This window comes from Carassius auratus, unplaced genomic scaffold (assembly GCF_003368295.1).
Source record: "Carassius auratus strain Wakin unplaced genomic scaffold, ASM336829v1 scaf_tig00024766, whole genome shotgun sequence".
Lineage (NCBI taxonomy): Eukaryota > Metazoa > Chordata > Actinopteri > Cypriniformes > Cyprinidae > Carassius > Carassius auratus.
In genome coordinates, this window is record NW_020525372.1 from 453,924 (window position 1) to 479,168 (window position 25,245).

A 25,245-nucleotide genomic window follows, 5' to 3' on the forward strand; every position below is an offset into this window, starting at 1 on the left:
AAAGATGCTGGAAAACTGAAGAATCTGCAGGACCTTAAAGATTTTCTGAAGAACGCTGCTCAGTTTAACTGTTCAGAACAAACAAGGGACTCATGCACAACCATCACAAAACAGAAATACAGTCAAGGATCATCAGGTAACAGAACACAGTACTAAGAACCAAGGGTTCCCAAACTTTTGAGTGGGGTTATTTTAATAATTTCAGCATTTATTTTGTCTTGTGGACTAAATGTTAATATCTTTTATGCACAATATCTTACTCAGGACAGTACTAAATAAAATATAACATGCATTTAGTATGATCTCTCTTATTTTTTGAAAATGACTCGCATTTTCACAGAACCTGCAAAGGGTGCCCAAACTTTCGATCCCCACTGTAACTACATAAACCGGTTTCAAAAATCTATTAAAGGGATAGTTCACAGAAAAATGGAAAATCAGCATCATTTACTCACCCCTCATGTCATTCCAAACCTGTATGACTTTCTTTCCTCTGACAAACCTTTTTGATGTTTGTTTGGACCCCATTGACTTTCACCGTAAAACCTTTGAAATATTCAAAACATCGTAAGTGTTCTGCAGAATATTACAGAATATATATGCATATAGGTTTTGGGGGGGTACAAAACAATTTTAATTTTTAGGTGAACTGTACCTTTAATTCTGCTCACCCTGTAAAGCTCCAGGCCCTTTCTAGGAGCGCAGTATGAGACACTTCCCTCACAAAGGCTCCATAGAAGGCTGCTGACTCACACCTTTTGTGTGGGCTGATTGAAGCCAACCAGGTATGGAGGAAACACACTACAAATTGGTTTTGATTCAGAAAGGCCCTGATGCTTTTTCTATCTTAAGCCCTCTATTTGGCCTGGCTAAGAAATGTCGAGTCACCGTTGGAGTGTGTTGTGAAAGCCCACAATGGCATTACATGAAAACTGCAACGTTATCACACAAAAACATGCCCTGCTTTAATAAAACATCTCTGCAGGACAAATAAATAAAAAATAAAAAATACAGTACATATCAACAAACCATTTTAATTCCTTCATTTCCTGTCTCCTTTTTATGAGACCTACATATTGAACTATTGAAGTCTGGGTGAAAATCACAAAGGTGTCTAGCACAGTTTTTCTGAATAATGCACGCCTCAACAAATCCCATTTAATACCCGAGTGCATACGGGGGTTTCAAGCATGGCTAAAGTCGTAGTAATTATCTTTTTTTCCCTGCCAATGCCTCTCCATCCAATTGAATTAGTAAAATAATGAGGTGGAATTGGAAACGCTTAATGGCTGTCTGCAATCTGCATTTCCTACTCCTATTTTATTTATTTATTTATTTATTTATTCCAGCTTTGATGTTTTAAAATGAATTCTCTCGTTGCCCATGACTGCCATTTAGATTTGGAGAAATTTTGTTATGAAAAGTAAAAGCATATATAAGTCAGCTTTGTTTTAATTGCTTTGTATAAACATATGGATACAAATTTTATAAAAATAAACATTTCATTTTAATCAATTACTATTATTCATAAACAGTTATAAGTCAAAAAGGGGTTTAAAAGGCCATAAAGGTGAGACCCAAAATGGTTTAAAGAAAAAAAAGAAATACGAAGATTAAAAATATACAAATCATCTACATTGCTGTTCATAATAATTTTTGCAGTCTTTTTAAGTCTCTTCACTTTAAGGACTTTTCATATAGGTACATTTTTAACAAGAACCAATACTAGGTGAGACATGATTTAGCTCAAATTCCAGGGACAATTTTAGGGACTATTTCGCACTTCCTACTGCGATATCACTAAGGACAGATTCATGGTGTGAAAATATCATTAGTGGGGAAGATGCTGAAAGTTCGGAGTGAAGCAGATGAGCATGGTCATACATACTGACTGTACTGACCTCCTTTCACCTGCCACAGACTCCAAACAACACAATTTGGAAAACACAGATGCATCGTTTAATAAAACCAGACAACAGAGTATTTGTCAGTTTCGTGTTTGCTTATAAATATGTATGAAAACAGTGAATCACTAAAGAGTGAGGATGCTAATGGTTTTGTCCGACCCTGTATTTCACTTGCTTAAGACCTCCCTTGAAGGGTAGCCCACACAGTTTGTTGGAACATTAGCTTTTATTAGCACAAATGGGTTGATTTGACAGCCAAGTCTGAAGCATGATTTTGCTAACCTTCATGCTTTGAAAGCATGTCTCATTTTCTTTCAAAAGAGAATCATTACTCTCCACAGCTTTGAATTAGGCTAATTAAAAACAAAAGTGTGTGATGTAATCTGGTACACTGTAATCTGGTACACTGTGCAAAGTTAAACTCATTTTGCAGAAGTAGTCAGAAGTTGAGTGAGACAAGAGGTAAACTAGTTAGGAACTTCACTAGGTAGCATATGGTGCTGAACTACCAGCATGCCATGTTACGTGTCAAATTCATGTTAAAATGCCTTTTGTTTGCTGTGTATCCAGATAAAAATCTGTTAATGACATAAATGGGAAATTTAAGAAAATTGCTCAAAAGGTTCTTTCAGTGCTCTGGAGTTTAGCAGAGGTTCACAGTTAGAGTTCAGCTGCAAATCAGTTAATTTAAATTTTTGGAAACGGTTTGGTAATTAAAAATCAGTATGGTGCATCTTAAGGGCAAAGAAAACCACAAGGGTTTACATTACCTTAAAGTACTACACTATTAAACAGATAGCATAAAACAGAGTACTGTAAATGTTAGACACATCCAAGCCACAGACCCAGTGATGTCAGAACCTGCAGTAACGAATCAAAATGAGCCGTGTGAATCAGAGTTCATTCAGGAGCAGTGATGTTAATTACAGATGGCTTTAACAGTCACTCAGAAAAAAAAGAGAGAGGGAAGACTCAATGTGAATTGATTTAGAAACCATGAGTTTCTCTGGAGGGGGAGATGAGCTCTCAGAAGACCAAACACAGAGCGAGGAGATAAGAAAGTAAAATGAGGCCACTGCCTGAGGGTCTCGAAAATCTACTGGGACAGTGAAGAGAAGAAAAGAGGGGGCAGAAGAGAAGAGGGTGGCTTTCTGGTACAGCAGTCGGCAGGCTGGCAGGGAACGCATGGACACTTTTAATCAGTGTTTTACCATCAGAGCACAAATTGAACAGTGGTTGCACAGGCAATAAATGAACTAGACAAGACAGAGGAAGGATTTATAAATACAAATAATTTTACAATGAAAGGTTAATCAAAAAGTCAAACTAATTTCTGTAAAAGGATTCATTTGAACAGCTTGTTTAAATGAACTAGTTCACTGGTTGTTTATCAAGGTCAAAGGTCATTCTTATTTATTTATTGATTAATTTTTTGTGTGGTTATTTTTTACGCCTCGAGCTATTTCTATATTGGTTAAGACCTTAACTGAACAGAGTTATTTGAACTGCCTGTCAATGTTCATTTCGTATGCATTTCAAAAACTATTTTCCTCTCCATCTATTTACTGTATGTTGGTTCTCCTTGTACCAATCGATTCCCTAAGATGACCAGGTAGACATCAAACCAAATTTCAACAGCTTGCTAAACTGACAAAACATTTGTAAACGTGCTGCTGTAGTAAACAAATTTTACTCTCCCATCTTGATAAATGGAATTCAAATCCTCAGCTAAGACAGCCTTTGTCTTGTAAAGCCTCTACAGACTCAAAAACACAGAGAACATAAAGATGAGATGACAAGCTCCATAATGTTTTCCATTATATTCCTCAAAGGTGCAGGCTTCTTTTTGACAGTCTGGATGAGTAGTGAATGTTCAGAGAATGCAATATCCTGTCTTGTGGAGCAAACAATTGTGAAAAAATACATCTATGATCAGGGCTCTGAAGTGCAGGGTCTACTCAAAAACACTCTTCGGAGCCTTTTAAATGGAAATGAATTCGCTGTAAATCATGAATCTCTCAGATGCATCTGCACAGCACATTTTAGTCTTAAAGTGCAGCTCAAATCAGTGAGACCTCGTCTCAAATGTTCTGGCAACATCAGGTTGCTGCTTCAGGGTAAGATTAAGAACAATGCCAGAAAACTGATCTTATACCAGCAGTAATAGCTGACAAGTCCACAGGTAGTATGACACACTTCTTGCAGGTGAAAGCATTTAACCAGGCTTTAGATAATTTATATGTCTTCAGAGAGAAAATTCATTTTCACAAAAGCTACGTATATAACATAAACACAACTGCACATTACATATGAACACAAAAAAGTAAATACAAAAAAAATTCAAATTCAAATTAAAAATAAATATATAAATTGTTTAAAGCATGTATAGCTGTAGGAACAGAACTCTTACTTTAACTAGAGGTTTGTCCTTGACTCGACTGTCTTTGAAACCTCAATGTGTCTGACTAGGCATTTAACATCACAATCTGTGTCTCCTCTGCAAATCAATGGAAAGAAATTACAAGGTGCTTGCACAAAACCCCACCATTGCAAGGACACAGCCGAGGCTTCATTCACAATCCCACATGCACCTTCCCGTTTGTGTTTGGTCAGCAGGAAAACGCCTTTAACGACACTAATGATAATTAATGAAAAGATTTAATGGCAATAAAACTGTCTGTGATAATTACCTTAGATGTGGAAATTAACAATTAACTTCCTGCTCCTAGCCCCTGGCATGCGCCACCAAATGCAACGATCTTTAAACCCACCAAATGGGGCTTACATACCTCTTAATATCAAGGGATTACCACAAAAGTTGGTAGTAAAGAGGAAATTAGGAAGTGATTTGAAGTGGCTTGCCACTGAAAAATATTTACAGTAATTTGAAAAGACTACAGGGGAAATATACCACATTAATCTGGATCACCTAAGGATATTTCCACATGTCCACTCAAATGACAAACAGGTTTTCGCTTTCTAGATCCAAAACCCTCAGGCTCTGACAAGTCAATGTGCACCCTTCTGCATCAACATGAACAAGGAGGTTAGAGCCATTATAGGTTACCAAAATGGCCAAAAACACAATATTTGATTCTTCTTGGAAAGTCAAGATCAAATCCATTAGGAATACTGTAGGGCTGTGCAAATAATTGAAAAAACGGTTCGATTTTGGCCTCCAATGATCATGTAAATACAAAACGATTATTGCGCCCCATTATGCCCACTTTTTGCAGCGCTGCGCTTTCGTTCCTCCATAAATGCCCAATTTTCCGTGCAAATCAGTAAAATCATGTTACATGACATTTGCATAATGAGACATACTTTATTTATAAAAGTATATTTATTTATGTTTTTAAAAGCGTGAAAGAGATCTTTCACTGCTCCTCAGGAAGAGATATGCGCTTAGAGACGGAACTCAACACGGACATGTAAAGTCATCTTTTAGCTCAAGGTGCGCGCCTAAACGCTCAAATACACGCAAAAATGTGTCAAAATGCTGTGCTAAGTGATTACTCATGTATACCTTCGTCGGTCATGTAAGAAATGAACGTAAAGAGTTGAGAATGAAAATACGTGCGTTACGGTAATTTGGATCCGTGCGGCTCTTAAAGTAACAGCGGGCTATTTTCCTACTGCGACTGTGTGTTTATTAATCAGACAAATCTATAAATCACACACTGCTCTTGATTGAAGGACTTTTATAGCTTTAAGAAACAGAAAAAGTGTCATTCTTACAGTGAAGACTGCTGTTTTATTTTACATTTGATTATTAATTTCTGTAGTGGGCTGTAAACTGCTTGAGACTTGCATATAAATTAAACTTTAAAGCAGTTTGTTTCATTTGTATCTTTTGAATCTATTGTATTTATCCTTTGCTTTTTATTACTGACAGTTTAATTATTTTAAAATAATTTTGTGGACATTTTGTTTGTTTGAAATTCCGCTGGTCTCTACAACATAGATGTCATAGCAACCTTATTTACAGAAAATACATATTTGATATGTATCACTTTCTTTAAATAAATCACACATGTAAAATTTTGGTCATATGGCCCCTTCATATTCGTGTTAAATAATAGTGAATACAATATTGACTGAAATAATCGTGATAATGATTTGTCATAATCAAGCAGCCCTACAATACTGTAGACCTTGTAAATGCAAAGTGACAGTGGGATGAAAGAAATCAACAACATAAAGTGAGGGCACTTGTTTTTATCCAGGCCCACCATAGTAACATATTTCAACTGTATAGCATGCCAGTCTGTGCCAGCTTGCCAACACAGCAAACTCAGTAACTGAAATGCACCTGCTAAGGAAGAAATTATTGATTCTGATTAGGGGTGTTCAATAATGCAATGCAATTAATCTCTCTCCTTTACAGCAATCACTACGACAAGTGTTTGCGGTAGAGGCATACTGGGTGCTCAAAACTGGCAGGAAGCATTGGCACAAGAACTATTGTTGATCTGGCAGCCAATGTCACAAATCTCCTGCAGAAATATCAGATCATTTAGGAGTCATCTTCCTGTATGCCATGAAAAACTTCAGTCAAGTTTCAGTCAACACTAAACATTGAGAAAAGGCAAATAACGTATAGTGTGGGTAGAAAAGCATTCATAGTCTATAACAAGGGGAACGCAAAGTTTCCAAAACGCAGCCACCATCCATCAAGAACAGTTTGTGAAGCAGATAAGAGGACGTTTTTCCCAATATTCACTCATATAGAGTCTATGTTGTGGTAAATTTGTCTTAATCTGCTCGAATACACACACACACCGCTCACAATATTTGCCTGTGCTGTGAAAGAACAATGTGGCAATTTGCAATCTGGAAGATTGGAAAAATATTCACACTGCAAACAAGCCAAGAATATGTTTTTTTTATTTTTTTTTTATTAAAACAGTTAGAAACTTATGCATATTTATTTAGCACTCCACTTAATAGCGCAATGGCTTAATTTGAGAAAAATACAAATTATAAGAGATCAACCAGGCGAGCAAGTCAGAGGACTGGTTCCCACATTCTGCAGCTAAGAATTGCTGCCAATCTGAGGCAGGTTGGATGGACTAATTTTTATGGTCATTAATTTTTCTTCCCGCCATTGAAAGGGTGATGCCACTCAAGTTTTCAGTCACCAGAGAAATAAAGTAATGAGCTTGTGGAAAGGCAATCAACGAGAGAGAGGGTGGGATGGATAAACTTGGTAAATACAAAGTGAGCCTTCCCATAATAAAGCAATGGTTTGTAACTGCCACACAGTAAGTGGGAACATCAATAATTGGCTGCTGTTGAATGCGATTCGTTCATTAATTTGTGTATTCCGAGATCTGTACATGGTGTGGATAGTGCACAACAGAAATTGAGTACTGGAAGTGCTTAAGAATCCCTAAAACTACAGATAAATAATGCATGAGATGATCCACACAACACATTTAAATCTTGTCGGTCATAAGCTCTATATCGAGAATCTAGAAATTTGTATCATATCTCCTCACGACCAGGAAGAGTGGTACATTTTTCTGCAACTCTCATGTCAAATAATGGTGTCATTATTTGGACAATCCCATCATAGTGACCTGGGATTAAATGGCTTGATTATGGGCTTAATGGTGATGGCTTATGGATCACTTGTTGTGGAGACTGAACTAACAACCTTCTGGTTGCCTTGAGTTTCAACCATTGTGAAAATATAATATTTAGAACAGTTAGATTGGCAGCAGATATTACAATAAATGTATGCAATTTACACACACAGTCATTTATTTAGTTTTACACACATTTATATTTATTTGTAACCATTGCTGGGGGACTGGAGATCCGTTCTCTTATAATTGCCCTTCGCAGTAACATTATTAGGCAATAGGAGATGAAAAAAAAAGTCCTAATTGAAAGAATGACACATAGATGTCAATATAATCAGAGCTTCTCAGTGCATTCTGGGTATTGTAGTCCTGCCAGCTGCATGTGCTGAGAAAGAGGCCTGTACTGAATTGCGTTATGATTCATCCACCCAGGAATCAAGCTTTCATCTGCAGAAAATAATAACTCCGTAAACTTGTCTCCCTGGTTTCATAGTCGATATGAAATACGCACAAGCTGTCACATTTAAAAGCTCCCCCATAAATACACGCTTTGCAGCCATTAACCCTTTAACCAATCCAGTTCCGACATCCATTCTTCCATTGCAAAATAATTTATTTGAAAACTGGGATGCATCCAGGATCACTGGGGTTTTAAAAGGAGTATAAGTAGCTACAGACACTCGATGAACACACACACACACATACACATTGTACTGTTAAAAAACTCACACTATTACATAAAGAGCAGTGAAGCTTCTAATTCCAATCACTTGCTATCTTGTTTGGACCAAGCCCAGCTTTCTCATGAGTCTGATTTACAGGCGCTCTGTCCTACACGTTTCCACAGTGGAATAGTAAGGAAGAAAAGCATAACTTTAGGACTCAACAATAAGGATAGTTCACTAGTCAAGGGGCAGTGTGCAAAGGTTTCGTGCCAGTTGACAGAACCATTAGAGAGACAGAGAGAAAAAAAACTTATTGTTGAGCCCTGAATTCACTAAGCACTTCTGATAGCAGTGGCATTATACAGCCCATCTCTAACTGCTCTAGGCACATGACAACAATGGCTTTTCAGAATTGTATTAGAGTGAAAGGAGTTTTTTTTTTTTTACTCGCAAGTGCCAAAATCTCCTCAAGCCTCCTCTTTTGGTTGTCTGTTAAACTCCTTCCTTTCTTAACAAAGGGATGTGATTTTCAGACATGGAAGTGGGGTTACAGGCTGCCGATGGGGGACGGCAGGCAATTCTCGTAAAAAGTCAGAGCACTCACCCAAAGTGCAATAGCAATGAGATGCAATGCTTCCAAGCACATTGAGCCACCATCATGAGACATAACTGGTGCATTAAAGGACACTGAGAAACTGCTTAAACATGGAGGCCTTAGTGTGTATGTGAGACAGCGATTTAAAGAACTTGCTACCTACTGTACTGTATACAGCTGCTTTCTAAAATGGCATTATAACCATCATGGAATGGAACGCTACCCATAGGAAGTAACATGCATCAGCTAATGACATGATACACTAATAAGCACAAAAATACAGCATATTAATACCATATAAAGAGTTAAATCAACTTTAACTGACACTGACTGATTCTATATAGATTTGCATCATCTGCAAGTTGAACCCTACATTGGACAAGCTGTTTGAATGATGGATGGCTAATATTTTTTGATATTGAATTACTGCATATGTGAATTCCACATTTCTCTAGCCTCCCCCACTACCTTGCATAGGTTTTTTACTGAGCCTGTTTCATTACATTCTGAGTTTGTCTTCTCTTTAAATTAAGTTTTGGTGGGCATATGAGAGAGGGTTCTGCCCTGTTTTCACTCAAAACTAAACTACTCTGCGTGCTGTGCACACATGAGACTGTTACTGAAAACTGTGCTTTATGCTGGAATTTATTTATTTATCATGAGTTGTTTGAATTGCGGTAATCTAATACGGTTTTACTGATAATTAAAATATGAAACGGTAATACTAACCGTGGGGAATTTTATCATGATATATATTGTCAAACTGGTAATCGTTACATCCCTAGTCAAATAGTTCGCACAGCCCTAGCTTGTACACTTTATGTGAACTACAGTTCATTTGAGTAACAGATGTTGCCCATGTCAAGTGTACCAAATCAGTTTTTTATGAAGGTCCATTTTGGTTTAGGTGCTAACTTACATTTTGGAACAGGGCTGAAAGTCTCATATGCAAATAAGCCTTTAATATCTGCTCTTCAGCTGTTGTTGTCAGTCATCTCATTACAAGTTAAAACCCTTCTCTACAGAGCACCACAAACTAAAGCCCAAATACAAACAGTGCTCTAGCTTTGAGGAAGCACTGTAATATTTACTAAACAGCAGCAAGTATCAGAGAAAGAGGTACATGACACAAACTCCCACATGCATATAAACTGGCAGGTGTAACTCTGGCACAAACTTCGATGCAGGGACCAAAGTTGCTCAGATGGTCGAAAATTCAGACACTTCCTTCCCCAGAAACATTGTTATTAAAACATACCTACACTGATCCTGAAGCCTCATGTGCAATTCTATTGCTCTTTTTCTCCTTTTCTCTATTCTTCACTTTCGGTCTTTTTCAAATATCAGCCTTTGCTAAAAGCAAGCTTATGTACCACTGCAGTTATGCACCGATTAATCATATTAGGGGCGATTTTGAGATGCTTTGTGTTTGTTTTGGCACTGTTATAAATCAATTATATTCTGCAAATGCAGCCTGCAACAGACATCCAATAGAATGGCTAATAGACCAAAAGTGCTGATGCTGGTGTGATGTAGGGTGACACAAATGATTATACTAAAAGCAAACAATTTTATCAGGCAGTACTCAAGTTGCAATTTGAACAAATGTGGGTGTCTAAGAAAAGATGCCTTGAGAGCTTATACATCAACACGAGAGGTCTATATATATATATATATATATATATATATATATATATATATATATATATATATAATTTAATTATTCAGCATTATTGTTAAAAACAAGTTATTTAAATAAATTCTGCAGAGACATGCTGCCATACTCATCACGTACAGTAAAACCCTGCATCAACTTCAACACAGAAACCATTCAAGTGGATGGATAGAGAAATAGTGACAAGCAAAAACTCGAACCATGCTGTATGCACAGGCATTTGGACCCTGATTTCATCAGAGCTGGTGGATGAGAACGATGAAATCAGAAAAATGGAGGTAGGAAGAGATGGAAATAAAAGAGGAGTTTGATCAAGCGAAAGGGAATGCAACAGTGGAAGACAGAGGGAGTGTATCTTTCCAGGCATCCCAGCTGTGGGCAGAATGGACCATTAGGAGGCTCCAGCCGCAGCGCTTGATGAAGAAAGCTGTGATAGAATGTGCATAGCCATTTCACTAAGTGCTGAATATGATCCCATAATCATGGATCCTAGTTACATGTCCCTTATCTAACCAGACCACAGACCCACTAGGACATTGTCATCAAGACCACTTTTAAATTTAACTACAATATATATAGTAGCATGAAAATTAAATATCGGAGCAAATATTTGTCAAATGTTTAAGAGCAGTAGAATGAATAGCATTTTTGTACAAATTCCTATTTATAGTAAAATTGATAAGAGAAAAAGTTATTTTAGAAATGTAAAAATAACAGAGAAAAAAAATATAAAAATACAAATTATTTAGTAATATACAATTAAAGGTCATGTGCCGTAAACGAGTAAAAGTACTAAATGGCGACACTTTCCTTATTATGCGATTAATGCAGTTCATATAAACAGAAGACTCCGATTGGTAACCTTAATATTATGATTGTTCTCATAATTAGAACCACCATAATCATCATAAAACATGTTGAGTACTGCCATTTTGCGCTATAGAGGCATGTAAACAAAACATTTTAGACACATTTCTGATAAAATTAGGGTTCCTCAGAAACGCAATTAGCATGCAAATGAATAACACAACAGTAAACAACCCTAGTGCATTTAATTTGTATGTCTTTGTGATATGGTTAAGTGGCAAACAAACCACATTTCTTATCATTTAATCAAAAATTAATGACAAGTAGCATGTAAAAGGCACTGAAGAAGTTTGCCATGTAAACGTCTTAATCCAAGTAATTCCTTTCTCTGATTATCAGGAATAATCCCTAGACATAGCTTGAGCTCTTATTTTATTGTATGTTTACAGGGATTTTTGCCCTCATTTTATCACCCACCAAGCAAGTAATCAGCAATGTTTTGCATCATATATCACTGGATTTTAGCAAAATTATGTTTGAATCCATGGAGTTACAGTAGATTATAGCCGTTTAATTTACAAATTGCAGCATTTTTTCTCTTTGTAAAGAGAGAAAAAAATGCTAATAACTAACATAAATATAAATATTTCCAGCAAATATAAAAATTAATTGCTATTGCTTTATACACACACTAAATCCAGAACAAGTTTTGTTTATTCTAACTTTTTTTTGCTGCAAGACGAGATGCACTCACAGACAGTAAATTGAACAATAACATGATAGTTTATCTGACAGTAATAAGGAGGAGAAGAATTCTCGGCATGATCGCTGGGGTTAAGATGTCATTACCAGATGAGCAGTTAATATTGCTGTTGTTTACTCAGCTTACTCGAAAATGTCAGTCCAAATGACAAATAGTGCTGTCCCCATCAATTCAAAGGATAAAAGAATAAAACATTTAAAAAAGGTTTCCATGACTTGGTGGCCTGGTACACGTTAAACTCACCCCGAGATAAGTGTGATACTCACGGAGAACGCTTAATGCATTCCTTAATGGCTCTTACACAACACATCAGAATTCATCATGCCTCTTTGATGCTGAAGGCTCCATCGCATGCAGAGAAAAGGAGGAGATAATAGATCACGCTTTTGCTTTCAGCGAGGACATTTCCAGCGGGAGGATGAGGTGGCCTTACAGTACACAGTGTAAGGAGGAAATATTAAGCCCACTGTAAATGGAGAAGTGCAGTGACGTGATGTGACAGGCCGAGTGTAATGGGATGGTCTGAAATTTGATGGCAAAAAAAGAGCAGCATTTATCAGGCAGATAAATAGATTGTAGAAATTACTGGCACCCAGTCTCTACAATCTACACTGGCATGCAATGCTTTAGGTAAAGCAGCCCTTATTGGTATAGAACTGGACTATTCAAAACTCATTCAAAAGACTTAAAAAGAACTGAGTGGATGGCCAAGATGCTTGTGTTCTAAATACATAAATAAAAGGAAAATAAGTTTATCAAAAGATATCCATGACTAGCTGTGACCTGATTCAGTGCAAGGACAAACAGTGCAAAGTGGCTAACGAAAGTGTAGAAGAATATCCATTAAGCAGTGATCAAAACACCAAGAGAATAGTGTCTAACTTGCAATTGAAAAAACAGAAACACAATAATAGATAAATTTAGAAAGTGTGCCAAGTACTACCATCTCATTTTATCCCGAATTAAAATGATGAGACAGTATCCTCATGCTATTCACCAGAAGGCCTTAGGTAACTATCTCTTTTTGGCATAATTGCTAATGTGTAGAGATCAGCTGTCTGTGAATGGTGAATGGGAGGAGAGATGATTGTGGAGAGACCATCAGGCTTCATTATCACCTACTAACTGAGCAGCTCGTTAAAATACCAGACTCCATCCTTCTGTAGCAACTGCAGGCCTAAAACAGCTGCCGCTGAGCAACATACTGTACGTGCCCCATAACCATATATCAAGAATCTCTGCCATCTTTCCAGAAGGGTTTTGAGAGTGTTATGGTTGGATGTTAATTTGTGTCTGCTTGAATGTGTCTTTGGAAAACAGAATCATGTGACAACTCATTAAGTGGTTGGAACATTAGACAACATTGCAAAGTTATGGTTTAGTTTGTTCAGAGTGAAAGATCTTCTGTTGGCTTTCATTAGATAAAAAATATGGGTCTTCGATTATAGTTTGGACAAAACAAATTAACATTTTATCAGAGGGAAACATTTTGTTTCTCTTTAACAATCAAAATGAAGACATTTGGCATGCATTTATGTTCCCTTCAGGGTCTCATATGACCTAATAGAGGAATCTTTGCTTTGATATGAGGCAGATCCTTGATTTAGTTCCCAGCTCCTTTGAGACGTCTCTTAGAAGTGCTGCCACTTTCTTTTTTAGCAAACAAACACATTATGTCGTAGCAGTCTTGATGGCTGTTTTGATGAATCCATGCAAAACCTGTAAATCGCACTTGAGGGATTCATCTTTACCACGCAAAAGGTTGTATTTGTCACTTCAGTCTATATTATTAATAACACAATATTGCCATGACAACTATTTTGCACATACAGTGTCATATTGCAATAATTAACCTTTGACTAGTTACTTACTTATTTTTCTAGACTAGAGAAAAAAAACACTTTAGGTGAATAGGGATGACGCTATGTCTCTTAAATTGCATAAAATACAGCAAATGGCATCAAAAAAGACAGGGTGATTTTAAAGTCAACAAAAAAGATCTTTCACAAGCAATATTTCTTCCGTAGTGTGACATTTTTCTAGATAATACACGATTTTAAACTAAATAAAATTAATTAATAAATAATTTTACTAACACAGGGTAGGATTTTATCCTTTGAGAAATGACTGAACCTGGAAAAGTAGTCCATACCTGACATCTTTGGCAGGGAGCATCTAAAAAATTAAAAAGGGGTTGGTGCCACTTCAGAGGCAGATCAAAAATTTTATAATTTGACGGCAGTATAGTTTGTATAGTTTTCTGACATTAATAATATTTTCATGAAGTCATGTTGACTTTGACTGGTGCTCCACTGCATTACAAAACAACTGGATCTGCACAAATACTTTAATCTACTCCTGTGAACAAGAGAAAAACAAACAAGCAAAATGGATGTTGGGCATTAGGTTTCTGGGAACCTCACAGCAGGGAAAGGCCACTTGCCCTGAGCTAAAAGAAGGCAGCTAATGTTTCATTTAGGGAGTCTCTCTACAAGAGGTATAGTCAGCATTTAAAGCAGTATTTTTAAAGCAACTATTATTTAAAGAAAAACATAAGTTTGCAAAAAGTACAACCATTGGTAAGTGAATAGATAAGTACAAATTTCAATTTCACAAAAAGCTGAAATGGAGAAACTAAATGGAAAGAGGGGCTGAGCCTCCCAGACTACCTTCAGCTTTGGGACTGACAACTGTCTTTACTAACGTGACTTTCCAACTGGAACAGCTACACATCACAGTTTAGCCCTGCTGACTAAAAATCTGAACATGAGTCCTACAAATTAAATTTTAGGCAAATTGTGTATAAAAATTGATTTAGCCAATGACAGGACTGTCATCCATAGGAATATTTCCACTGTAAATAAAAGAAAGTACACATCACTGGGTCACCTCCACCAGAATGTCTCTACAGTACTCTTTGTTATGGAGATATGATCCACTTATCAAAATCTAGTCCTCCCCCAAGTGTGGGTCCTACAGTGAGTCCATCAGTGAGTGACAGTGGGCCACATGATGGAGAATTTGATAAATGAATGAGAATGGACACACTAAAACCTGAGTGTTAATCATACATGAGGAAGAAGGAAGAAATGATGAAGAGAGAGGCAGAAGCGAAACGAGGGACCCTATCAAATCGAAGGGGGGTGTGGTTGGGCTCAGGGAACCCACGTGTGACATTTCCAGGCTTTTGCTACAGATTAATTAGCAGTTTATCCCTTTGTGCACACTAAGCTGCCATTACATTTTAAAAGTAGCATTGCTAGCTCAAAGTCCAAATACATTTAACACACACCTGAAGCATCAACCCAAACAGGAAATGTAAGTGACATCTCTATATTTGCCACTAATCTAAAAATATTCCAAATTGGATTTATCCCTCAATTCATCTGAATGACTCAGTCAGACTCCAGCTGGGCCAATTAGGTTTCTAATTCTATGTTTCGCACAGAGTGCTTTCGCTACTGCATATCAAAGTGAACACCTGACATTTAAAATCACACTAAAAAGAAAGAAGCCATTTAGGGAATAGGTTGCAGCATTTAACTGACATCACAATCTTAACAACTCGCTGATCAAAAACAATTTAATTTCATTAACATCTCCCTGCAAAAACCAAACCGAAGCAAATGTGGGAATGAAACATGGCTTGAGTCAAACAATTAATTCCACCAGTCATCCTCAATTCAAGCTAACAATGTTTGAGAACACTGCAGCTCTGCAGGTTTAAATTCGGGTTGTTCGTGCAAATCAGCGCTTTCATGCATGACAGTGATGACTACATCACTATTGCTAATGGTGATGAGTGAGTATCTTGGGCAACGCTTTGTCTGGCTTGCATGCCTCCACTGATTCAGCACTGTAGAAATTCCTGACATATATTGAAGAACTTGAACCATACTTGAAAATACACTCAAACACACTTTTTTTTTCGATCACGGTGGAGATTTTCCATTCACTTCATACATATAAAGAGCATATAAAATTCTCAATTATCTAAATACACAACAATGCAAAAGACAATAACAACAACAAAGCAGTGCTAACACCTGCATTCACCCACTTTTAGATGGTCCATCTTTCACCAGGAATGCCATAGAATGAGGATTACAGGATTCCCGGCCCTCTTCCCTGTCATTACCCATTTAGCCCTGAGGGTATTTCATGAACGGGAACCTGCAAACTTTTCAAACGGGTAGGAGAGTGCAAAGGGATCACAATGCTAACTATCATTCTGTATATAGGAAAACAAATGTTAGCACAATGCTGGAAGAACAATGGCAGAATGTGCGTAGTGTGAATGGAAGAGATGCTGCATAATAAACAAAGGCAAAACAAAGGTAAACCAAAACATGCTGGTCAGAGCTTGCATTTTAGAAACCTAGCACTACAGCTACCTGAGACTGCTATGCTGTTGAAAATAATGCCCCGTTTCCCTCTCTCTCTCTCTCTCTCTCTCTCTCTCACACACACACACACACAGGCAGACACTCAAACTTCTCACCTGCGTTTAAAGGGCAGTGTGCTATCCAAACACACCAAGTAGCAGCAGCTTAGCAGTGTACACCAGAATGGCCATAAATGTTCACTTTAGTATGCATTTAATGGCCAAGGCAGCATTAAACACACTCTAAATCAATAGAAACAAATGGTGACCGACTGACACCATCCATCAGGCAAAGGTAATGGGGAAAAAACACTCCCATGTTCTTATTTACACGCTTGCACTGACAAGGAACCTCAACTGCTGCACACTAAAGTCCATCCAGGAGTTTACGGTCTGCAGATAAACCACTAATTCATCCCTCGAACATGAGTTGCTCATGATGTCTGTCCTTGGCTAGTGATTTATGCAATTGTAAAACAATGACAGATACCCAAGCTCCAATCCCCCTCCCCACGTTATCCCTCCCTTCCCAGCCAGCTAGCGGGAGCACTTACGGTGCAGGTGCTCGGAAGCATAGTAATAGACGTCCTCATAACCCTCATGATAATCCTCTTCTGGACGGTACTTTTTTCCCTTGCGTCTCCTTGACCTCCGTATCTGCTTGACAAAACCAAGGAATCGATCCATGCCTGCCCACCGCGTGCAGTCCCACTGATCCAGGCGCAGACCGCTGCACTCAGCCAGCGTGCGTGTGTGAAGGTGTGCGTTTTGTTACACAAAGAGCACAGCTCCGACAGATCTCAGAGAGAAAAAGAGAAAGAGCGAGGGAGAGGAGGAGGGGTAGGGAGGTGCGGGGGGAAGCAGCGGATAGCTGTCAGCTGGAGAGGATGGGTCAAATATCAGTCTTCTCCGGTGCACCCATCTCCTTTAAGAAACCTGTGTGTAGAGGAGTCCTCAGCCATACAGCTAAATGGGTTTTGTGCATATGTGCATGCACGTGTATGTAAGGAAGAGTGTGCACAGGGCAAGAGCAAGAGAGAGAGAAGAGAAGGGCGGGGGGAAAACACACAGGAAAGTGAGGAAGACATGAAGTTCAAAGGAACCGGCAGGAAGGTGAGGAATCCTTGGGCTATGACTGTCTCATTCCAGATTGGAAACATGGCGGGGATTTTGTCTGCCTTTAAAATAAGCATGAGTGTTTATTGGTATAAGAATGAACAAAGCAACGATGCACCAGTGGGGTGTGGATGGAAACAAAAGTGATAATTCCACAAGATGCACTGTGGTCAAATGTAGCTGGCGTGGCACTGACAAAAAGCTGAGAGGATAACAGCACTCTCTAATTCACTGCCAACGCTAGCCTAGCCAACCGGTGCTGCCTGGATCATGAGCTAATAGCATTAATAGGACTAGAGGACTTGTTAATTGAGGCTCTGGCCAACAATGACACCCACGCGTGTGTAAGTAATTCATTCATTCAGAAGGGGAGTGTGCCACTTCACCCAAGGGCGATTACAGAACTCCGAAGACTCCAGAGACCTGATTCCCATTGTGCAGATGGCATACTACTGCCTTGACATTGGGAAAATGGTCATTGTTTGTTCCAACCTCCCTGTACCTTTCTTCCCAGTAGTGGAGATGGAGAATCTAATCAAAAACACCCTCTGATTCTTCATCCTACGGAATCACCCAATTTATCTCATTGTGATTGGGTGACTGAGCTAGATCACTGTGGTCTAAAACACATAATCAGAGAATTAAATCTTTTGCAGAAGGCACACTCATCATATGTGAGTGTCTTTTTCCGTGGTGTTGAGCCTGTTCTTTGTGGGACTCAGCGGGGGGGCTTTCTTTGTCTGAGGTTTGTCTCACGCACAAGCACGTAGTAGGAGATTAAATTCCACCCCCTCTGGATTATATTTGATATTGTTATTTAGCAGTAGTTGCCACTTTCACACATTAAGGATTACATATGTATTATTTGGTTTGTCTCTGTGGTTCTGGTGGGAGGGAGAGAAAGTAGAAAAAGAGGGTCAGATCAGAGCAATCATCTAGCGGCAAACGTGGTCTTTACATAAATGACAACAAATGCTTGTTTTTTAAGTTTTATTATTATTCATATATTTATATTTATATATATTTATATATATTTATCATTATTAATTCTACTACTATGCTTTTTTATTATCACATTAAATTGACAGCTTATAAAGTTAATAAAAAATAGGATATAAACTCCCCATCAAATAAGACATTGCCTCTCTGATTGTCTACTGATGAACAAACACAGGCTATCTCATCAGGGAACGGTGCATCCTGGGAATTCACAGCTCCCACAATTTGAAGACCCAGACTTGTTTACCCAATCTGTCCTGCCACCTGAGGCAATCAATGCACATTCAACAGACTCATCATTGTTTCGGGAAATACAAAAATACAGATGTAATCCAGCTAGAGGGTGAGGCTTTAATTAGCTATGTGGTCGCCGTACCTGTAATTAGACATCCTGCATCCTCAGCAGAAGACTCAGGGCAGCTGCTCTTTGCAAAACTGCAGAACAGAGGTAGTATTCTCTAGCAGGGGCTTATGAATCAGCATGAGGAGAGTCCTTTACAAAATAATTCTTGTCTTTATTAGATATGTGAAATTCACAGTGCAGTAACTATTATTATTCAGGAGGTAAGTGCATTGTAATTAAGACTATTACTAGGAGATGATATAATTAGGACTAATTCACTATATCTCATAATATTCCATCTGGTACTTTGGAGTATGAGCTTTAATGTGAAGCATCAAGGAGTAATAATGTTGTGATGGTTTGTGCTTGTATGTTATGAGAATTGTGGCAGTGTTCCAGGTGTGAGTCTCCCCTGAGATTGTTTTCAGATAAATCACTGCAGTAAACCCAACTTTAAACACTGAGCCTGAGCAAAGCTCTTAGTGTCTCTGCAAATAGTCAGAGCTAAGCATATGCTGCAGTCACCCTTTCTCCTGTCCAGCTCACAAACCCAAAATACAAGCTTGTGTCTTATTTCTTCTTTGGCTCAATGTATGGTAAATGCTGTGGTAGGTGCAGAGCTGCCATGGGAGTCATTTATAATGACTGCATGATGACTTCTCTTAAAGAAACAGTTCACCCACAAACAAAAATCACATATGTTTTTTAATGTTTACATTTTAATGTACCAAACAAAGCTGTGTCTGATTTGTGAACTAATCATTCTTTTGAATCAGAATAAAATGGTTTAAGTTCACAAAAAAAAAAAAAAAAAATTCAAAGTGAACAGTCTCATCTAATTTGTGAATATTTTCTTAAGAGATCTTTTTAAAGAATTGGTTGATTCATTTAAAGAATGGTCTGAATGAACTTCAACTCACTAAATATTGGTCTGTTCATCATACAAAGCTTTCAATTGGCTCCTGAAGATCTTAAAATATTATGTGTGTGTGTGTGTGTGTGTGTGTGTGTGTGTGTGTGTGTGTGTGTGTGTGAGCAATTCAGGCAGAATTTCTTAAAATCCTCACTTGTGCATCCATTTGAGCATGAACTGCCTGAGGCTTTTTCTGGGACCAGGGCTGTGCCAGTTTGTTTCAATATGGTAGCTCCTCTTTGGAAGCAAGTCTATTGCCTGGGTAGAAAAAAGGCTATCCAGACACTACATCAGCCATGAGCAAAAGCTTCAGACAGTTGAAACAGCCTCACAGTGGAGGCAGGAGGATGCTGACAGGTTAAACGGGCGTTTTCACAGTTATTTGAACTGAGGCATTGAGAAGTCATGCAGGAATGCTGAGTCAAGTGTTTCACACCTTCACAAACCAACCAACCCACACAGACGTAAATTTGGCCTTCTTGAATGTTCTGCCCCCTGCAAGGTCTACATTTGTTCTGCCCTTAGCAAGTTCCACAAGGAAGGTCTATTTGAATCCCTTCTGCAGTAAACTCTTCCTCATTCAAGCAGTTCTGGTCAGAGTGAAAAAAACAACACTGCACCTGATGACTGGCAATTGGTAGGTAGTAGATCCAAGGTTCTATCCTCACAAGAAGGATGACCTTTGCCCATTAGCAACGTATTTAACTCCAAGTTGCTTCAGGGAAGAGATGTCAAAGCAAACTTCATGAAAGTCATGGAAACAATTTTGAGGAAACAAATTCTGCACTACATCTACAGGACGGTAACAGACGATAGAAATCAGTTATCAGTCAGAGCAACACGGCTCTGAAATCAGCCTGAAGCAGTTGTAAATCTGTATGAATGTTCCTCTTCCAGTCTCAGTTTAGAATATCTTCTGTATCTTCCTGATAGGCCTGATGTACTGTTATTACAAGAACAGCAGCATTTTAGAGTGCAAGTCTAAGCACGGATCAGCTAATGGAAGGGTTCAAAGGTCAGGCCTAAATTCTCTCCAAGATGTGAAACATTCCAAGACTTCCATTGACGCTGACATTTTACCTTAGTAAGTACTTAATCCTTGCGACAGTTCCTTTCCGAGCCTCACGTCAACGTGAGAATAGGGAGAACCTCACAATGTTTGATTCTTTTGGGTCGAGATGGTGGGGAGACCTAGAGGTGTTTTGCCATCAAAATAAGCTTACCAAATATCTGACTGAAGGGAGCTATCACAGACCTGTTCACGAATGTAGAAAAAAAGCTTGTAAACACTGTCAGAATGACAGGAATAGAGATGGAGAGACAGAGAGCAGGGAAGACAATAGGATGAAAAGTATGCATCTTTAAGCATCGCACTGCTGTCAAATAAGGGCAGAAGAAAGATTGAAGGATTTACTCATTCACGCACACCCTCAGATTCATTTCACGCCCAGACGGTTAATGTTAGCTAAAGCCTTATGGGTTGTCTCTAGCCTTAAAAAAAAAAATCAGTGGGCAGAAAAAACCTGTGACTTTCCATACCTCTAGTGGGAGTTCTCTAGCGCTATTCGAGTAAAGGGCAGAAAATATCCTTAAATCATTTAAATTCAACTGTGGGTCTCTCCCCTTTTCATGCATGCAAGGTTAAATCCACAATCAAGGTAATTATGTATTAGAGCACCGAAAGTAACTACAGTATGCTATCTACAAATAATAATTGTAGATAGCTAATTTTGTACTTTACAAATAGGTTCAACTCAACTTCTTGTGTTTTACTTGTTTCAAACTGGCAATTATGTAGAGAAACAGGACTTTTGACAGTGAACATGAAATAAAAGCTAATAAATCAATATCAAATCTAAATCCAAATTAAACCCTGTCGATAGTTTGTGAATCGAATCAGAAAATCAGTGACAATAAAAGGAGTCACACTGCCTGGAGAGACTGAGCGAGCCATCAAATACAGTAAACAGCGTTGGCTGCATTTCATAGTGCGAATCCTTTTATTAATAGCAGTCACGTGAAGGCGTTCACTGCGAAAACTCATTTTAAAGTTGAATGTGGAAAAGAGGCTGAGAGGGAGCACGCAGATGGTGACGACTCTGAATAAAATATGAGGGGAGAGTGACGCAGACTGCTAAAAATCACATTCGGATCAGAGCACAGATTCAACATGTCACAAACAGCATTTCCAAAAGCAAAGACGTCAGGTGAAAGTGTCCAAATCCTGCTTTTGGACGTCTCGGTTGACCCAGGTTGACCTTAGGGCCTCAGAAGCCACATTTGTCCCCTGAAGCAGTCAACCATTTCAACCTCCAGTATTGTGCTATAACTGTGAGCGTGTGTACTTCTACAACACTTCCTGTTTTCACTCACATTCCCTAGGCCCCCTATGTGTCATTCCTGACAGAGGGAGAAATCTTCTGGCAGGCTTGACAGACATGTCCACATTATTAATGTCCGTGCCATGACTTCAGATGGTTTTGATTGCTTTCCTCAAGACTGACACTGACAACACAAAATTCAGCACGGTATTTGCCACTTTTAATGGCTAATAAAATAAGCAGCCATTCCTACTGAATGCATTTTTTTTTGGAAGAGTCCGTCTTTCAGGGTCTTTTAGAAATCAACCTCAGATAGCATCTTAACCCTACATTTAAGGCACACAAGGTCTAAAAACAGTGAAACTTGTCACAAATGTCTTGTAACAACCTTGAAAATAGACAATTAAAAATTGTGCAATTGAACAAAACCTTTTTTCAGCCCCTAACACAATAAATTTAAACAATTAAGGTAAACTTAAATGTTTGTGATTCTGAGAATTACAATTTAAATTGACCGATTTTACCAAAATCCTCTTGAGGAACCTTCAGTTTGACAGATGATTCTGTACAATGCTTGACTGAATAAATACGCTCGTCGTTGTTCAGTAGCTAACACGGGGCATACTCCAAGTGCTTTGCAACAGGCAGAGGCATCTAATTAACTATGTTGCATTGTGCATGAAGCCTCCTCGAGCTCTCTTGGAAAGTTGACTGACAGTAAACATTTCTTTCCAATCATAGGTTGTACACATTGTGCCTGAACTGTCATTATGGTCCAAACCTTTTTCATAGGCCACGTCTCAAATGAGATTTCACATTTCTGAAAGGTCTACATTTCTGAAAAGTGAACAAATGTGCCTGGAAAGGCAATTTTTGGGGTACTGTGTCGCAGACAAATTAACTATAGCCATAAATGATAGATTATAATTAAATGTTATGACCACAAACGGATCATAAAGTTTTACATCATTTTGATTCTAAATAAAGTAAATCTAAAAAATAAATTTGGGCATCTCAACAATGCACAGAACTAAAAATTATTTACGAAGACATTTAAAAGTTTTATTAATTAGCAAATGTAAGAATAAATTTGCATGCTTAATTAAGCATCCAATACCATCCAAATAAATAAAATAATTTTTTGATAAAAAAAAAACCAAAATAAAAACACGTCATACTTTTGCTAGTGGTGTCTCTCTTCTAAATGGCTATGGAGGAGAACGCAATCGTCTAGACAATGGCCTGCTTTTTTCAGACAACACTACTTCTGTAAAAGCTTCTCATGACTTATATATAAACCCAGCACAGATGGTAGTATCTCTCCCTTGGGAAACATACTGTCATCTCGAAGACATTACGTCTTCACGTGGCACACTGTTTCGGTATCGTGCGGAATGTCTTTGTGACGCGATGCCCTGTAGGCCACTAGTTTCATCTGCCGCAGTAAACACAATCATTCCTCTGTCTGATGAGCATGCCATCAACACGATCTCTCTTCGGCTGTTGCGCCAATATATTGATTCGACATAACCTGCCTAATGGAGTGTGATGCAGGCTCAAGCGCCACTGGGGAGTAAGAAAAATTACAAGCACCTCAGATGTCTCTTGATTTTATTGATTTATTTATTGTTAAATTAAAACCACATAGCTGTGATTAATTTAATCTGCTTTTTTCTCAAACCTAAGATGTTCATTCTGAATATATAGAATATGAAGTGACTCTGCTGCAGGCATCTGCTATGGTGTGAAGAGGGAAAGATAACACCTCTGCTGCTGGTGGGTCTAAAAATACATGCTCATGATCATAGACCTCTTGATAGTTCAACTTATTGTACCACATACTTGTAGATGAATATGCAGATACACAGGGGCCTAGAGAGTTAAAAACCAGTGTGAACATATCATGAAGTAAGTGTTTAAAACAGGTAAACAACCTGCGAGGGAAAATTTTACGTATTGCTTCCCTCTATGGAAAACACAATGGAAAAAAAAACATCACTGTCTCAGTACATACAAAGAAACTGATTGGAGTCCAGTGTTGCTTTGGACCCCACTGACTTTCATTGTAAGGACAAAAAACATATTTTTTAGGTTTAGTGGGTTTAATTAACAAGTCATGTCACAAAACAAGTCTACAAACATCTTAATGAGTTAGAATCCTGGCCGAGGTTTTTTGAAAACCTAAAAGAAATGAAACGCTGACTTAGTTAGGTCATTACCTCATTTTTGAATAATAGAGCTGCAATTGCTTATTGTTTTAACTGCCCTAGGTGTTTATTAAAACACCATTTGTTGGGTTTGAGCGTTTGAGCACCCTAGGGCACTTGAAGGAAAATTTCAACATATAATAAGTGAAAAACTAATTATGCTAACGAGGGTTATTTAAGAATAAATTGCACCCATTGATTCACCTAATTCACTGAAGGAATTCATTCATTAATTCAACTTGGTTAACGGCTCAAATACACTCAAAATCGGTCCTGATTCTGAATGGAATTTGTTTTGGAAACAGAAAATGTGGCATATATGGCGTACTACACTGGGACTGTTCAAGATCACAATCAGTGTGCTCTGTTTGTGTGGCTGTGTATATAGTTCTGTGCAGGTTGTGAACAAACTTTCTTTGCTTTAAATTTGGGATAGAAATCTCACTTTCAATACAATTTAAACAATCCTATTAACCACAGCCAAGCAAAGCTGTTCTTTCAATCAATTAAGTTGCAGGGAGCTCATCAAAGACATCTTCCTAGATTTAGCATGCTAGTGGACATTCCATATATGTCAGTTCTGTCTTTGATTTAGAACTGACCAGACTTTCAACAAGTTCAGATCAGGTGCACTGACTGTGAAAAACGGCATGCATGATTGACTTGGCAGTCCTGTGGATCCAACAGGAAAATATTAGCCAAATGCACACACTCTCAGCATGCTAAAAGCTAAAATCAAATCAAATTTGATCCTAATCCTTTTTAAAACATGAAATGCACCAACTGATAATAGGTGAACACTGTGTCTACCAGTCTGAAGAATAGTAATTTTACACCAAACTGTGATAGTGTTCCCAAGACAGGAGTCTCTCTGAGTTTTGCTGAACAGCTTATAATAGGCTGTTTAATGACAGATTCAACTGTGACATGTTGCAGTGGCAACATGCTCATTTCCAGTATGC

General features: G+C 38.1%; 1 protein-coding gene across 5 annotated transcripts in view; it reads right to left on the minus strand.

Annotated features, from left to right (window-relative positions):
• The window catches only part of LOC113078225 (glutamate receptor-interacting protein 1-like), a 135,672-nt gene extending 118,583 nt beyond the window's left edge, over nucleotides 1-17,089 (minus strand). For all 5 annotated transcript variants that reach the window (XM_026250538.1, XM_026250540.1, XM_026250537.1 and 2 more), the window contains exon 1: nucleotides 16,939-17,089. In XM_026250538.1, the coding sequence (XP_026106323.1) occupies nucleotides 16,939-17,071 (133 nt within the window). In that variant the 5' untranslated portion in view covers nucleotides 17,072-17,089. The remainder of the gene's footprint in view (nucleotides 1-16,938) is intronic.
• Nucleotides 17,090-25,245: the final 8,156 nt, after the last annotated feature.